Source organism: Bubalus bubalis, chromosome 5, assembly GCF_019923935.1.
Source record: "Bubalus bubalis isolate 160015118507 breed Murrah chromosome 5, NDDB_SH_1, whole genome shotgun sequence".
Classification (NCBI taxonomy): domain Eukaryota; kingdom Metazoa; phylum Chordata; class Mammalia; order Artiodactyla; family Bovidae; genus Bubalus; species Bubalus bubalis.
In genome coordinates, this window is record NC_059161.1 from 62125791 (window position 1) to 62142581 (window position 16791).

Below are 16791 nucleotides of genomic sequence, written 5' to 3' on the forward strand. Positions count from 1 at the left end.
CACTTTCACTTTTCACTTTCATGCATTGGAGAGGGAAATGGCAACCCACTCCAGTGTTCTTGCCTGGAGAATCCCAGGGACGGGGAAGCCTGGTGGGCTGGCGTCTATGGGGTCGCACAGAGTCGGACATGACTGAAGCGATTTAGCAGCAGCAGCAGCATGGATAAATTGGGGCTTCCCTGGTGGCTCAGATGGTACAGCGTCTGCCTGCAATTCGGGAGACCTGGGTTTGATCCCTAGGTCAGGAAGATCCTCTGGGGAAGGAAATGGCAACCCACTCCAGTACTCTTGCCTGGGGAAGGAAATGGCAACCCACTCCAGTACTCTTGCCTGAAAAATCCCATGGACAGAGGAGCCTGTAAGTTATAGTCCATGGGGTTGCAAAGAATCGGACACAACTGAGCAACTTCACTTTGTTTCCTTTCTTTCTATAGATAAATTGTTTGTAAAAGACAAACTTCAGATTGTCTCCCTAATATTTCGCATTAATTCATATGGTTTAAGAATGTTCCTTCTATTTTACTCTCCAACATCAAAGCAACAGAGCCATTAATCCAGTTAATGTGTGTATTTCTCAGAGATGTCTTTCATTTCGAACCAAAAGATTTTTTCAGTGTCACTGTCATGGGCTCCAATGAGAGTTGAACAGGTGCTAAGGCCCCTATTTTTCTTTGATCACATATATTAGTGTACCTAACTCAGATCCTCAACATCAAAACTTTTCATGCTAGCACTAAAAATACAGGTGGTCTCTCTTCCTGGTTATGCTGTGCAAAAAAAGAGAAGTTACACTGACTAGAAATGGTATTTTCCAGACTTTGCTAGTTTACCAGCGTTTGTAGATAAGTCAGACCCTTGAATGTCACTTAAAGGTAGTCTTTTCTGTAGCTGGTTATGCAATGAATACAGAAGAGGTATCTGAAAAAATGTGGAATTAATTTTGAGAGTTGTATAAAGACCTTAGAATAATAATGGTGAATATACAAGTCACCTATGAAACTGTTCTCTCATAGATGACATTAATTTCTTATCTACAGAGTCTTATTAGTGAATGTGTTATGTTTGTACCTCCAAGAAAACGAAATAATTTTCTTTTTTTTCTTTTTCAGCAGTCTATTAAAATGTCAAGGTTTATCTTGACTGCTGCTTTTTAATGTAAATGTTTGGGCCTAATTGAATTCCTAATATGTAATGTCACTTAGAATTCTGATAGAGTTCAGTAATTTGGCCTGTAAAGACACACTTTTTCTTCAAATGGAAAGTATAACAAAAATATTATTTGACACAATGTCAGAATGATAGTCAACATAAGTTATTATGATAATATTTTAATATTGCTTGAGTATAAGGACTAAGCTCACATGTGCTTGTTATTCTTCAAAGTAGTTATTGAAATGTTTCATAGGTAAAGCTAACCTATAACTATGTATGAATGGTTACGGTTATGGTAACCGTTATGGTTACCATAATGGTTATGTTATGGTTGAAGATTCTAGAATTATAAAAATCAATCTTGAATGTCAGAGTTCCATTCCTGTTTTTGAAAACAATAAGAGCAAAAGTAATTATTTTATATTTGCCAGATGTTCTGCAGATAGTAGCCTTTCTTTACCCTGCTAAATTGCAAAAATATGCCTTATCAAAATCTCTGGGGCTTTATTAAAATCTTTACTTTCTGTTTATAGATCGTCTTAAAATACTAAAGATAGTACAGGTATGTCATCTAGGCTGAATCATTCTGACAAGTAGATGTAAGTGCCAAAATAAAGTTCTGTACATTAATCTGAGAGTAAATAATTTTATTCCAGATTGACTCTTCTTTGAAAACTTGATGCTATGATCTCATTCAGAACAGCAGATGAAATACTAATAGATTATTGAAAATGCAGTTTTGGTATGATGTTATGCCTCCATTGTTTACCAAACCACTAAAAAAAAAGGATGCTTATATGTTTAGAATACATTGTGGCTCAAGTTTTAAAACTCAAACATCTTCAAGAATATAGTGATATAAAGAAGTTTGTTATGGGAATCTCCAATTCCTGAATTTCTGACCACAAAGCATATCTGATCATGGTATATAAAGAACTATTGGAAAATTAAATCTGTTTTTGTGAGTCAAAAATTAAGATAAAGTATATTTGGAGGGAGCATATCAATTATATCAGTTGATAAAATGTATAAATATTATGTGTTGATAAATTTATTGAAAAATGTTATCAACTGTTAACTTATCAACTGATAAAAATATTTTATCAATTTGGTCATGCACTTTGTCTATGGGACAAAATAACCAACAGTAGAGGCTCAAGTAAGTAGTTCTAGAGGTAGATTGTTGTTGGCATTGGTTCAGTTATACCAGATACCTCAGGGGCATCTTTGTGCTTTGCATGGCCTTTCTCAAATGATTGCAAGATAATTGAAGTGACTGCTGAAATTTCAGACATCACATTCAGCAGAAAGAAAGAAAAGGGGAAAAGGCCACAGCCACATCAAGGAAGATAAAATTTCCTAGGGACCTTAATTTGACTCTTAACATCTTTTCGTTGCATCTCTTTGAGCAACAGAGGGTCACATGGCTAGTCCTAGCTGAGAGAAGGAAGGCAAAGGAGTAGAAATTGTGAGTAGGGTTTAAGTTTGCTGCATATTGTAATTTCCATGCTATTTACTTTGTGTGCCTGCTAAGTCATTTCAGTCCAACTCTTTGCAACCCTATGGACTATAGTTTTCCAGGCTCCTCTGTTCATAGGATTCTCCAGACAAGAATATTGGGCTGGATTTCCATGCCCTCCTCCAGGGAATCTTCCCTACTTAGGGATCTAACCTGTGTCTCTTACATCTCCTGCAATGGCGGGCAGGTTCTTTACCACTACTGCCACTTGGGAAGCCCATCCTATGTACTACATCACATTATTTGTGTCTTATTTTTACTTATCAATCAAAATTTTCTGTTGATTTTACTGACTAGCCACAAACAATGATACATTTTTTTTGCCTCTGAAATTTAAAGTGGGAGACCACTGAACTCTTGTCATGGTGTTATTCTCCCAAGAGCGTAAATGATTTTGGTTGATTCTCAAAACATAGCCTATGCTGGTAGCATATGAGTGTATATATTCTTTTGCTTCGGCTTTTTCATTAGGAAGTTGTTGATGAAATAGACCTTTTGACCAAACTGGAAGACTAATTGAAAAGTAGATCAGGCTGATAGCAGCAAAGTCAAATTTTGTCTTTTTTTAGAATTATTGATTATTCTGTCCATTGCAGATCCCTTCAAATTAAATGGATGTCTCCAGGGAGGCCAAGTGGCATCATTCTTGGATATGATCTCTTGCGGAAAACATGGCGTCCATGCTCTAAAACTAAGAAGTTAATGCAGGACCACCCTGGTGGACTCTGCAAGGCAGTGGAATGTCAAAAACATGAACTTCTTTGTGGAACCAGGTGCTACTCCCCTGAGGCTAAGGTAAATCTTTTCAAATGAGTCAGTAAAATATGTTTTTCCCACTAAATTCTCTGGGCTGAAATCACTTGCTTCTTAAACCATGGTTTATCATGTTCAGTATTTCCACTAGTCTAACAAGAAGACCCCGTGGGAAAGAAAGGATGCCTATAAAAATCTCATCTTCCTCATGAGCGTTTTAGCCTTCTCATTTTTCATCATCTTCATAGGAAAAAAATGAGCTTATTGAAATGATAAGGAACCTCCCAAATTTGTGCTTGATTGAATGAGTTGAATATTCTTTACAACAAATTCATTCAGCTACAAGTGGCTGGTTTACATGGCACTGATGAGTAACTGTGAGCCGGACCTTTCATGGTTTGTCTGAAATATTTTTAAACTATGGCCATTTACAGATTAATGTTCATATTAGTTTCAGTTTAAGAATCAGATCAATAATACAGCTAGACAGAGGAGTTTATAAATGGTTTTTATTGACAAATGATGCAGAAAATCCTTAGTTTGAAGATAGGATTTCACATAATGAAATAATATTCCTATTTATCAACAACATCACACATGCAATGACTAAAGCTAATACGAAATTCAAAAGATTCACTGCAAAAGGACTCAGAAATTAAGGAAGTGAGTTGTTGAAGTAAGATGGATCAAAATGCTTATTATTATTGCTGACACTGGCTAAGCAGTTTTTATCTAAGAAATGTTATAAAACTAGTAGTTACTAACTATACTTTTTTTTTGACATTAGGCTCCAGAATTGTCATTAAGCCCAAGTTCTATATCATTTTAAGCCATTAAATGTGTGCCATCTGGTGAATATACTTTCATAAAATGAAATGAAATTTAGGATTTCTGAGAGAAAAATATGCTAGAATAAATTTTCCTATTAAAAACGTTCTCCAAGAGAAAGAAAACTTTGATGCATTAGACAAAGTCTTACTTTTGTTTTCAGGATTAAGGGCACATGCAGGTTTTGTCAGTGAAAGAGAATAAAGGAAGTCAATTACAATCACAAGAGAAAAAAATTTGTTCATAGATTTCTGTCTGCGGTTAATAATTAATATGTATTTCCTGGGTGAGAGGCTGAAGGGATGTAGAAAATAGACTTCTTGTGAGTCTAAGAGCCTTTTGGCTAAATATACATCAGAATCATCTGTAATAATTATACAAGCTTCCCCATTTGATTACAGCCATGGATCTCAAACTCCAGTGAGTATCATACCTGGAGGTCCCACCCCCAGAGTAAGTCTTGGATAGAGCATAAGAATGTGCATTTCTAACAGGTTTCCAGGTGAGGCCTCCTCCATCTGGTCCAGGGACCTCACTTTGAGAATCACTAGATTACAGAATTACTTCTGGAAAACCTAGAGCAAGGAACAGGCTGCCTATTTCAATATTAGCTACACCTTTCCAGCTCAAGTTACTAAAATTGTTTTCTCAGCCAATAAATTTAAAGATTAAATTAGAAGATTAAGAAATACTCCATTCGAGGGCAAACACCTCAAAAGTAATCATTTCTTGAAAATGTTCCCTTTGGGGCCCCCTCGATGATCAAAACCCGAGTGTGTTAGAAAAAAGGCATAAGTTTGATGTGACTGAAGGAGCCTGAGAATGGCATTGACAATGAACATATGGAAGGAAATCAGATGAATAAATACTTGAATATTTAAAAGAATGGTAAGTCCTAGAGACTCTGAAGGAAAAGACTGGAGGATGTGCTTTGGTGTCCAAGAACTCTGTATGTGAATGGAACTTTAATAGATGCTTTAAGATTATACAACGCATGGCACAATTTTAGGTTACGATCATAAAACAAGAAGAATGTGTGTATCGTTTTACCCTGCAAGCAGAAATGACCGCCATTCCTAAATCCCAAATAAACACAAAGAGTTTTTCCTTAGTACTTTAAAATGGAGCGTAATTTGAAATTTTACTTTTCACTCAGAATGTGGCATCAAAGAAAGGAGTCATGCAATTTGTCCTTGGAATCAGACTGATTTTGAATCTTCATTGCTGATAACTAAACAACATAAACCAACTTATTCCAGTTGGTTTACCAGGGCTACCTGAGGAACCACAGAAGGAGATTTCTGCCCAGTTTCTTTGCTCTTTGGCCACTTCTGAGAAATGAATGAAGTACTAGGCTTGCCTTCAGATTTAGTTATTCCATACTCTGCTCCCTTGGGGTAGAGCATGAATCAAATGTTGGTGCAGGCTGCAGTAGCAATGAGCAAAAAGGAAAAAGAGAAGCTCCTCTTAAACAATGGTTGATTTTTGTCTGCCACAGGAAGCATCTGTCTAGTTAATGTAACTTATGCCAAGTATAGGTTCTGAGGCCACATCTCAGCACTGTTCAGTGTCTCATTTGCTCTAGATACAGAGTGTCAGTCTCTCAGACCTCAAGTGAGCATGCAAAGTAATTATTTGATTGTTCGAGCACAGAATTTCTTCCACAGCTCCTGGAGAAAACACATTGTTAAAAGGGCTTTTCAAAATTAATTGCCATATAAATTTCCTTTTATATAGATACATGTATATACATATACATACATATATGTATACATATTATATATACATACATACATAAATACACATATATACATATATACAGGAGAAGGCAATGGCACCCCACTCCAGTACTCTTGCCTGGAAAATCCCATGGACGGTGGAGCCTGGTAGGCTGTAGTCCATGGGGTCGCGAAGAGTCGCACACGACTGAGGGACTTCCCTTTCACATTTCACTTTCATGCATTGGAGAAGGAGATGGCAACCCACTCCAGTGTTCTTGCCTGGTGAATCCCAGGGACGGGGGAGCCTGGTGGGCTGTCATCTCTGGGGTCGCACAGAGTCGGACATGACTCAAGCGACTTAGCAGCAGCATACATATATACATACATTTTATATATATATAAATGTTGGACACTGTTGAGGTTGCCTTGTCTGAAGATTGGGTTCACCAATAAGTGATCATATAAATTAGTATAAGGAAAATGCAAGGTATTAAAAAAAAGGCCAATAAGAGACAGGTTTCCATAGATGTGGTGCTGTTTAACAATCATGTTTAATGATTAAAATAAATTTAAAATCATTAAAATAAAAACATATATACAAAAGAAATTGTTCATTTGCAACTCAAAATCATCTTCACATTGGAAGCTGCTGCTGCTGCTAAGTCGCTTCAGTCGTGTCCGACTCTGTATGACCCCATAGACTTCAGCCCACCAGGCTCCCCTGTCCCTGGGATTCTCCAGGCAAGAACGCTGGAGTGGGTTGCCATTTCCCTCTCCAATGTGTGAAAGTGAAAAGTGAAAGTGAAGTCGCTCAGTCGTGTCCGACTCTTCGTGACCCCTTGGACTGCAGCCTACCAGTCTCCTCTGAACATGGGATTTTCAAAGCACTGACATTCAAAAAATAATTCATAATTATAGCATATTATAATAGAGCACAATGCATGGTTGAAGGCTAAAAGAAGCTACATTGTATTGACTTGCAATGATAGAATTTGAATGATATTCAGAATATGTATTTTTTAAACCTTTGAATTTTTATCAGAAATATGCTACATTTGATCTAAGGTCAAGGCCTTGTTAGATAATAACAGTATCACATAAGATATGGTGGTATAATACTCTTAATAAAACTATTTATTTTACACCTGATTCTCAAATTCCAGGTTTGTTGTAATGGATCTCTCTATGACCCTCAGCCTGGACATGCCTGTTGTGAAGAGAAGTACATAGCATCTGTTTTGAACTCAACTGGAGTTTGTTGTGGTGGCCGCATACGAGAGACACAACCAAATCATCAGTGTTGCTCAGGGTATTATGTTAGAATTCTACCAGGTGAGGATCATTTCCAGGTGTACTCAGTAATATTGGGATCTAGAAAAAGCAAACACATGACTTATGTCAGTGAATTGTTTTAAGTACCTCCCCACCAAAAAAAAAAAAAAAAAAAAAAAATACAATCCTAACAGTAGCCACTAACACATAGCAAGTGTTTGGTTTTAGATATCATTTCTTGTTTCAGCTTTCTTTAAATATAAGCAAGACAAAGCACAAAGCAAAGAGGAAATACAAGGGACTTGTTATATGTACTACATAAAGAAATATACCTGGAGAGCTGGATAACTGCCTTTTTTGTGACTTTATCCACATTGCTGAGTACTTCATCTTAAACTCTGAATTTCTTGGTATATCACTCCATGAAACTGTTCTCCATTTTCTCCATTTCCATTCTGAACAGTGCATGCATTGTTCCTTATTGTTGCTGTTCAGTTGCTCAGTCATTTCTCACTCTTTGTGACCCCATGGACAGCACCTTGCCAGGCTTCCCTGTCCTTCACCATCTCTCAGAGCTTGCTCAAACTCATGTCCATTGAGTCAGTGATGCCATCAACCCATCTTGTCCTCTGTCATCCCCTTCTCCTCCTGTCTTCAATCTTTCCCAGCATCTTTCCCAGCGTCTTTTCCAATGAGTTGGAACTTTGCATCAGGTGGCCAAAGTGTTGGAGTTTCGGCTTTAGAATCAGTCCTTCTAATGAATATTCAGGATTGATTTCCTTTAGAATTGACTGATTTGATCTCCTTTCAGCCCAAGGTGTTCTCAAGAGTCGTCTCCAACACCACAGTCCAAAAGCATCAATTCAGTGCTCAGCCTTCTTTATGGTCCAACTCTCACATCCATACATGACCACTGGAAAAACCATAGCTTTGACTACATGGCCCTTTGTCAGCAAAGTAATGTCTCTGCTTTTTAATATGCTGTCTAGGTTGATTATAGCTTTTCTTCCAAGGAGCAAGTGTCTTCTTATTTCAATGGCTGCAGTCACCATCTGCAGTGATTTTGTTGCCCAGGAAAATAAAGTCTTACTGTTTCCATTGTTTCCCACTTCTATTTGCCATGGAGTGATGGGACCAAATGCCATGATCTTCATTTTTTGAATGTTGAGTTTTAAGCCAGTTTTTTCACTGTCCTCTTTCACTTTCATCAAGAGGCTCTTTAGTTCCTCTTTGCTTTCTGCCATAAGGGTTGTATCACCTGGATATCTAAGGTTATTGATATTTCTCCTTACAACCTTGATTCCAGCTTGTGATTCATCCAGCCTGGAACTTTGCATGATGTTCTCTGCATAGAAGTTAAATAAGCAGGGTGACAGTATACAGCCTTGATATACTCCTTTCCTAATTTTGAACCAGTCTGTTATTTCATGTCTGGTTCTAACTGTTGCTTCTTGACCTGCATACAGGTTTCTCAGGAGGCAGGCAAGGTTGTCTGGTATTCCCATCTCTTTAAGACTTTTCCACAGTTTGTTGTGAACCACACAGTCAAAGGCTTTAATGCAGTCAATGAAGCAGAAGTAGAGGTTTTCTGGAATTCTTTTGCTTTTTTTATGATCCCACATATGTTGCCAATTTGATTTCTGGTTCTTCTGCCTTTTCAAATCCAACTTGAACATCTGGAAGTTCTTGGGTCATGTAATGTTGAAGCCTAGCTTGGAGAATTTTTAGCATTGCTTTGCTTGCATGTGAGATGAGTGCAATTATGTGGTAGTTTGAACATTCTTTGGCATTACCTTTCTTTTGGATTGGAATGACATTGTTCTTAGGTGGATGGTTACCACAAATTCCATTTATCTGAGGCTAGCCCCTTGTTAGTACCCCTTGTTACTCTACACCTGGCAGAGCAAGGTGGGATTAGTAAAGAGTAGCAATCAGGAATTTTTCCCTCCTCACCTTCTTTTCCTTCTATCCTATCAGCTGACTGAATAAGCCATTTTCCAAATTCAACTACACAAAACAGTGTCCAATGACTATAACTGAAAATAAAGACAACAATTGGCATTTATAAAACATTTGCGAAACAACAAGCATCTGGCAGGCTCTGTATTCAAGATTTTAATTATAATATGATACCATATATATATTTCACAACTGTAGGACACTGGTATTTTATTTAAAGTTTCCAAACATAGAAAGAGGTTCAAAAAGAATCAATAACATGCCTAGATTCACATAGATTAATTAATTTTGAAAACCTACCTTTGTTAAAGTACTATTATTTATGATTCTTCCACAAAGATGCTTTCGTAATTCTTTGTAAAAGTACTATTTTTTCTAATTATTATGCAAAAAAATACTTTCATAATTAAGGAACTCTTAATCAACTGGATTTTCCAAGTAAGAAAACACAATGGTGATGTAACCAAGGATTAAAGTCTTAACTTTGTTATATTACAAGTCATAATGTTAGGCAACCAATCAGACACTGTCAAATACTTTATGCTCTCTCAAAATAATTTGCACTTTGGGAACTTTCGACTATATTTCACATTTTTCCTCCTTTGCAAAAAAAAAAAAAAAAAAGCCTTGAAAATTACAACCACAGATGTGAGATGAAAATTTTCTGCTGTCCCGTCCTTCCCATTCTTTAGACCAATAGGTCATATTAGGTTTTTCTCTAATTGCATTTTCTTTTTTTATTTTTATTTTTTTTGGCGAGCAAGGCCTGTAGCTTTATTTTCTAAAGGGGCTTTTAAACCATAAGTTGCACGTAGAGGATAATAGGGGGTGTGAAATCATGCAAAGTCAGCAGTCTTTGATCCTTATCAAAACCAGGGTTACTTTTCTTCAAATTTATCGTATACAAATGGTCTAGATGATTTACATCATCTTCTGGCCAGAAGGCCTATTAACATTTTATGACTCTGACAAAGGTTTGTCAACCATAAGACTTATTTTCTCTAAGAGTAATTCTTCTTTTTTAATTTTATTTTATTTTTAAACTTTACAAAATTATATTAGTTTTGCCAAATATCAAAATGAATCTGCCACAGGTATACATGTGTTCCCCATCCTGAACCCTCCTCCCTCCTCCCTCCCCATACCATCCCTCTGGGTTGTCCCAGTGCACCAGCCCCAAGCATCCAGTATCGTGCATCGAACCTGGACTGGCAACTCATTTCATACATGAAATTTTACATGTTTCAATGCCATTCTCCCAAATCTTCCCACCCTCTCCCTCTCCCACAGAGTCCATAAGACTGTTCTATACATCAGTGTCTCTTTTGCTGTCTCATACACAGGGTTATTGGTACCATCTTTCTAAATTCCATATATATGCATTAGTATACTGTATTGGTGTTTTTCTTTCTGGCTTACTTCACTCTGTATACTAGGCTCCAGTTTCATCCACCTCATTAGAACTGATTCAAATGTATTCTTTTTAATGGTCTAATTGCATTTTCATCTCCAATCACATTAAAATTTGCAAAGAACTGTCCCAACTCTGAAAAATATCCAGTTTGCCTAAAATTGATGAAAATCACTTGGTTATATTTGTCAAAGCTATGAACACCTAGGAGATTTGCCCATCATTTTTCTCAATCCTGACACAAAGTGTCAGATCTTGAACTAAGAAAAACAATGTACTTTTATTTTATTTCCAAATAAAATTCAACTTTTTTCCCCCAAAGAAGTTCCAAAAATTAAATAAGTCCTGGAAGCTCAAAGATCATTTATTGATATTATGCAAGCCTTTCTGTTGAGTATTGGCCACATTTAGATCTTTTAAGTGGTTAATTTTTCAGAAGATTAGGATGCCTACCTTAATATCAAAGGAAAAAAATGCAATCTTACGGGATAATCAAAGAGAATGTTTTGCTCCAATCACTAATACCAATGTACCTAATTGAAGATGTTATATTGTGACCTCAGTCTTCAGCCAGTGGTCTTTATTACCTGGTTTAACACTGTTTACATCATGAAAGAAAAACATGTTGATCCCAAAGCATCTTATTTGGTGGTTTTAGTCACTAGGTTGTGTCTGGCTCTTTGCGACCCTGTGGACTGTAACTTGCCAGGCTTCTCTGTCCATGGGAATTCCCAGGCAGGAATATTGGAGTGGGTTGCCATTTCCTTCTCCAGAGGATCTTCCAAACCCATGGATCAAACCCACATCTCCTGCATTGCAGGTGGATTCTTCACCTTTGAGCCACCAGGGAAGCCCCAAACTATCTTATATTTCAATGTAATTAAAATTCACTCAGTAGTCTGCCAGTTCAAGACAGACAGATCTAGGCATTTTGATATTTCTAGACAAGTCTGAAATATTGGTGAATAATATTTACCTCATTTTGATGAATAATGTTGACTTCATTTTTTTCTCACAACTTTCCTCCATAGAACCCCACAACAAAGAGCAGCAGAGAAAAGAATGCACTTCCACTCCCCTTTTTTTTATAAATATGCTAATGACCTCATGCTAAATGTTAATGTGGGTCATTCTTTGATAAGAATAACAATTAACTGTTAAGACTGCATGGTAGCTTTTAAAGAGAAAACATTTTCAAGCCTGTCGTGAAATAGATTCATTTTGAGAGGTTAATGAGAAGGTGACTGATCCTTGTATCTTATGTCTAACAGCCCTTTTTTGAGGGGAAAAAAATCAGTTTTACTTCTCATTGATATAATCCACACCTCTTTTTATGAAGCCTTTTCTTCTGTCAGTAACTGCATAACATTCTGAGGGATTCAGGGAAATATGACTGAAATATCCAATTGATATTTGTTATATTCAGAAGTGGATTTTTTTTTAAAGGATTGGTTTTCCCCAATATAAGTATATACACTGTTCTTCTAAGCCCACCATTGTCCTAAGTGATGTTTAATTAACTGATGGTGCCCCTGGACCACGTGACACATTACGGTAAAGAAAGTCTGCCAACAAGGGACACTGCACATTCTCTAGCTGTAGAGATTTAAGAAATGGGAACTACACTGCAGATCAGAGAGGAGAAACCTCTCACCTAGAAAAACATAACAAATACAGTAACTTCACTGTTCACAGTAAATCCTTTCTCCTTTTCCTTAGGTACTTCATATAAGTAGAATCATATAATATTGGTCTTTTTGTGACTGGCTTATTTCATATATTTTCAAGGTTCATCCATGTGGTAGCCCATGTCAGAATTTCCTTCCTATTTCAGGTTGAACAATATTCCATTGTATGTATTTACAACATTTGGTTTATCTGTTCATCTGAGGATGGACATTTGAGCTGTTTCCAATGTTCTTGCCTGGAGAATCCCAGGGACGGGGGAGCCTGGTAGGCTGCTGTCTGTGGGATCGCACAGAGTCGGACATGACTGAAGCGACTTAGCAGCAGCAGCAGCAGCAGCAGCATGTCTTGACTGTTGTGAATAAGGCTGTTGTAAGCAGTGCTATACAATTATCTATTCAAGTCCTTGCTTTCAGTTTTTTGGCTATATACCCAAAAATGGAATTCCTATATTATATGGTAACTCTATGTTTAATTTTTTGAGGAACTGCTATAGTGTTTTCCACAGCAGCTGCACCATTTTGCATTCTCAACAGCAATGCACAGGGTTCAAACTTCCCCATTTTCTTGCTAACACTTGTTGTTTTCTGTTTTTGTTTTGTTTTTATAGTAACCATAACTGGGTGTGAAATAGTATCTCATGATTTTGATACACATTTCCCTAATAACACATAATATTGAATTTATTTGTGCTTATTGGTCATATGTGTGTGTGTGTGTGTGTATATATCTTCTTTAGAGAATTGTCTACATGTATCCTTTGTGTGTGTGTGTGTGTGTGTGTGTGTGTGCTTAATTGCTCAGTTGTGTCTGATTCTTTGCAACCCCATGGACTGTAGCCTGCCAGGCTCCTCTGTCCATGGGGATTCTCCAGGCAAGAATACTGGAGTAGGTGGGTTGCCATGCCCTCTTCCAAGGGATCTTCCCAACCCAGGGATTGAACCAAGGTCTCCCACATTGCAGGCGGATTTTTTTACCATCTGAGACACCAGGGAAGCCTATATGTATCCTTTGCCCATATTTTAACTGGATTCTGTTTTTGCTGTTGAGTTGTAGTTCTTTATGTATTCTGCATATTGGTACCATATTAAATATATGGTTTACAATTACTTTCTCCTATGGGTCGTGGTTTTAATCAGTTGATAGTGTCTTTGCATGCCTAATACTTTTTAATTCTGATGAAGTCTAAATGATCTATTTTTCTTGTTATTGCCTGTGCTTTTGGTGTCATATCCAAGAAATTATTGCAAAAGCCAATGTCATTAAACTTTTCTCCTATGTTTTCCCCTTAAAAATGTATAGTTTTAGCTTTTACATTTAGGTCTTGGGCCCATTTGTATTTAATTTGTGTATGTAGTGTAAGATATGGGTTCAACTTCATTCTTTTATATATATATATATATATATTTTTTTTACTTTACAGTATTGTATTGGTTTTGCCATACTTCATTCTTTCTATTTGGATGTCTAGTTTTTCCACTGACATTTGTTGAAAAGAAGGTCCTTTCTCCCAATGAATGGTCTTGACATCCTTTTGGGAAATCATTTGATTATATATACAAGGTTTTATTTCTGAGCTCTCTATTTGGTTCCATTGGTTTATATGTCTGTCTTTGTACTAGGATCACATCATTTTGATTACCGTAGCTTTACTGTAAGGTTTGAAATCAAGCAATGTGAGATTGACAACTTTGTTCTTTTTTAAGATTGTTTGGCTATCTGAGGTACCTGGAGACTCCATTTGAATATTAAGGTTGATTTTTCTATTTTTGCAAGAAGTATTATTGGGATTTTAATAGGGATTGCATTGAATCAGATCACTTTGTATAATATTGACATATTAACAATATCAGGTCTTCTAATCCTTGAATGTGGAATATCCAATTTAATTCTAATTTCTTTTAGCCACAGTTTATAGTTTTCACTCTACATTTCCTTTACCTCCTTGATTAAGCTTATTCTTAGGTGCTTTTATATTATTGTAAATGAAATTGTTTTTTAAATTTCCTTTACAAATTTTTCATTTTTATTTTTATAATATATATTTTGTATGTTGACTTTATATCCTGCAACTCTGCTGAATTCTCTTATTAGTTCAGACTGGGTTTTGAGTGTGAAATTTTTAGGGTTTTCTACCCATGAAATTACATTGTCTGTGAACAGAGATAAATTTTACTTCTTCCATTTCAGTATGGATGCATTTTATTTCTTTTTCTTGCCAAATTGCTCTGGTTATCCTTTAAATATTATGTTGAATAGAAATGGTGAAAATCAGATCCTTGTCATCTTTCTGATCTTAGAGGAAATGATTTCTTGAGTATAACATTAGTTGTAGGGTTTCCTCACGTGTTTTTTATTGTGTTGAGGTATTCTCTTCTACTTCTGGTTTTTTAAATGTTTTTCTAACAGAAAAGTTTTGAATTTGTCGAATGCTTTTTCTGTACAAGTGAGATGGCCATGTGTTTTCCTTCTTTCCTTCCACTAATATGGTTACTGAGTGACTTTTGTATGTTGAATTATCCTTGCATTTCAAGAATAAATCCCACTTGGTTATGTTGTATAATCCTTTGAATGTGCTACTGGAAGAAAGAAAGAATGTTTGAGAGAATTCTTCAGTGAAGCCATCTAGTCCAGGACTTTTCTTTGCTGGGAGGTTTTGATTAGTGATTCAATCATGTTACTAGCTATCAGTCTATTCAGATTTTCTATTTCTTCATAATTTAGTCTTGGTAGGTTACATGCTTCTAGTATTTGTCCATTTCATCTAGTGGGATGGGTTTTTGACCAATAAATTTTGGACAAGAAAGACCTCAGGGATAACTGCTAAGAGTTCTTGTCCTATTTTTGTGCTCTTTATATATCTGCCCATAGTTAAATAATGTCCCATTTTAAATATCATTTTGGTTAGCAGTTCATATTGCTTTTACTAACCAAGTTTTGGCATATCCTGGCTTCATAAAAAGATGAGCTAATTGACAGAGATCAGGGAGTCAAGGATGAATTTCTGAGGCAATCCTTAATTCTTCATGGATCTTGTGCTTTTTCTTAAGAAGGTTTGGCAAGTTATTTACATTATGAAAATCTTTTCTGGACCTTGATTTAAATTTGTAAAACCTGCCAGGATGGCCATCATATTCATATACCTTATAAGATTTAATGAAGGAATAGTGTCCAGGGATAAAGATATGTTTAAGAAGAGGCAGTGGAGGAAAGAGAAAAGGGTCTGATGAAGATGTGGAAAGGAGAAAATTAGTAAGGCAAAAGGGAGAGAAGGTCAAGGTTCAGGGGGTTAGGAAGGAGGTCAACTCGGAATTCGTCATGAGATACAAAAGGAAGATGAAGTTCAATTTTCCGATCTTCCAATTTCTTATTAGTCTTTTCTAAGATATCCTTCAGATAATCCATTAAAAATTTTTTCTGTCTTTAAAGTTTTCCTATCTTTTAGACAATGCTTCATACCAAAAAAAAAAAAAAAAAAAAAAGCACACTACTGATATTTAGAGTATTTGAATCCTTTCATCCCAAGGCACTATGCAAAAGATTATTTTATTCTTATCTCAGGTTTCCCAGAATATCACATGAAGGGTAAATGTAGATGTAACTATGTCAGTGAAATTCAGTGTCCACCATAGCTCAGCAAAATACTAATATGCAGACTTGAATATAGTATTTTTACCTTCTCTCACTTAATTAACCTTTTCACTGGAAATATTTTTTGATTAAATAAATATAGTTTGATTAAGTAAATTGTAGTCAAAAGCAATATGAATTGATCAAGAATTGTTTTCTGAATCCATCCAAAAATTTTTTTTTCCAAAAAAAATATACTAAATAGATAGGAGAGTATTTGTACACAGATCTTTTTTATAATGCCACTTAATCCATGTCACCAGAACTTCATGTGCTCATGTAGTAGCAGTCAGAGAGAAAATAGGCAACATAGCCTTGCCTCTAAGTTGGCATATGTGTATGTCATGTTTATACACCTTCAACATGTTTGTTTATATATGTGTATCACCTTCAGTGCAAAACTGAAACATGTTTATAGACCTTCAGTGCAAAAATGTTCATACCCCTTAATGTAAAAATTTTGAAGTTGTATTGAGATTTTGTGTCTCCGGTATGACAATATCCTGTCAAGTGGTTGGCATCTGCAAGATCGTTGTGATAACATTTCGTTGTGAGTCAAAGCATATTTTTTTAACTCATGCAATGATGGTTATTGTCCTAAATTGACAGGTGAAGTATGTTGTCCAGATGAACAGCACAATCGGGTTTCCGCTGGCCTAGGCAACTCCTGCTGTGGCAGAATGCCGTACTCCACCTCAGGAAAGCAGCTTTGCTGTGCTGGGAGGCTCGGTGATGGCCATGGCCAGCAGTGCTGTGGTGGACAGATTGTGAGCAAAGATTTCGAGTGCTGTGGGGGAGAGGAAGAGGGTGTGGTATACAGTCGCCTTCCAGGTAAGGGAGCCTTGTCTACTGTTCAGTAA

General features: G+C 36.4%; 1 protein-coding gene across 1 annotated transcript in view; it reads left to right on the top strand.

Annotated features, from left to right (window-relative positions):
- Positions 1–16791, top strand: part of USH2A (usherin) — a 940802-nt gene that overhangs the window by 696935 nt on the left and 227076 nt on the right. The window contains exons 50-52 of the mRNA XM_044943197.2: positions 3268–3466; positions 7137–7305; positions 16541–16762. Of these exons, the coding sequence (XP_044799132.2) occupies positions 3268–3466; positions 7137–7305; positions 16541–16762 (590 nt within the window). The remainder of the gene's footprint in view (positions 1–3267; positions 3467–7136; positions 7306–16540; positions 16763–16791) is intronic.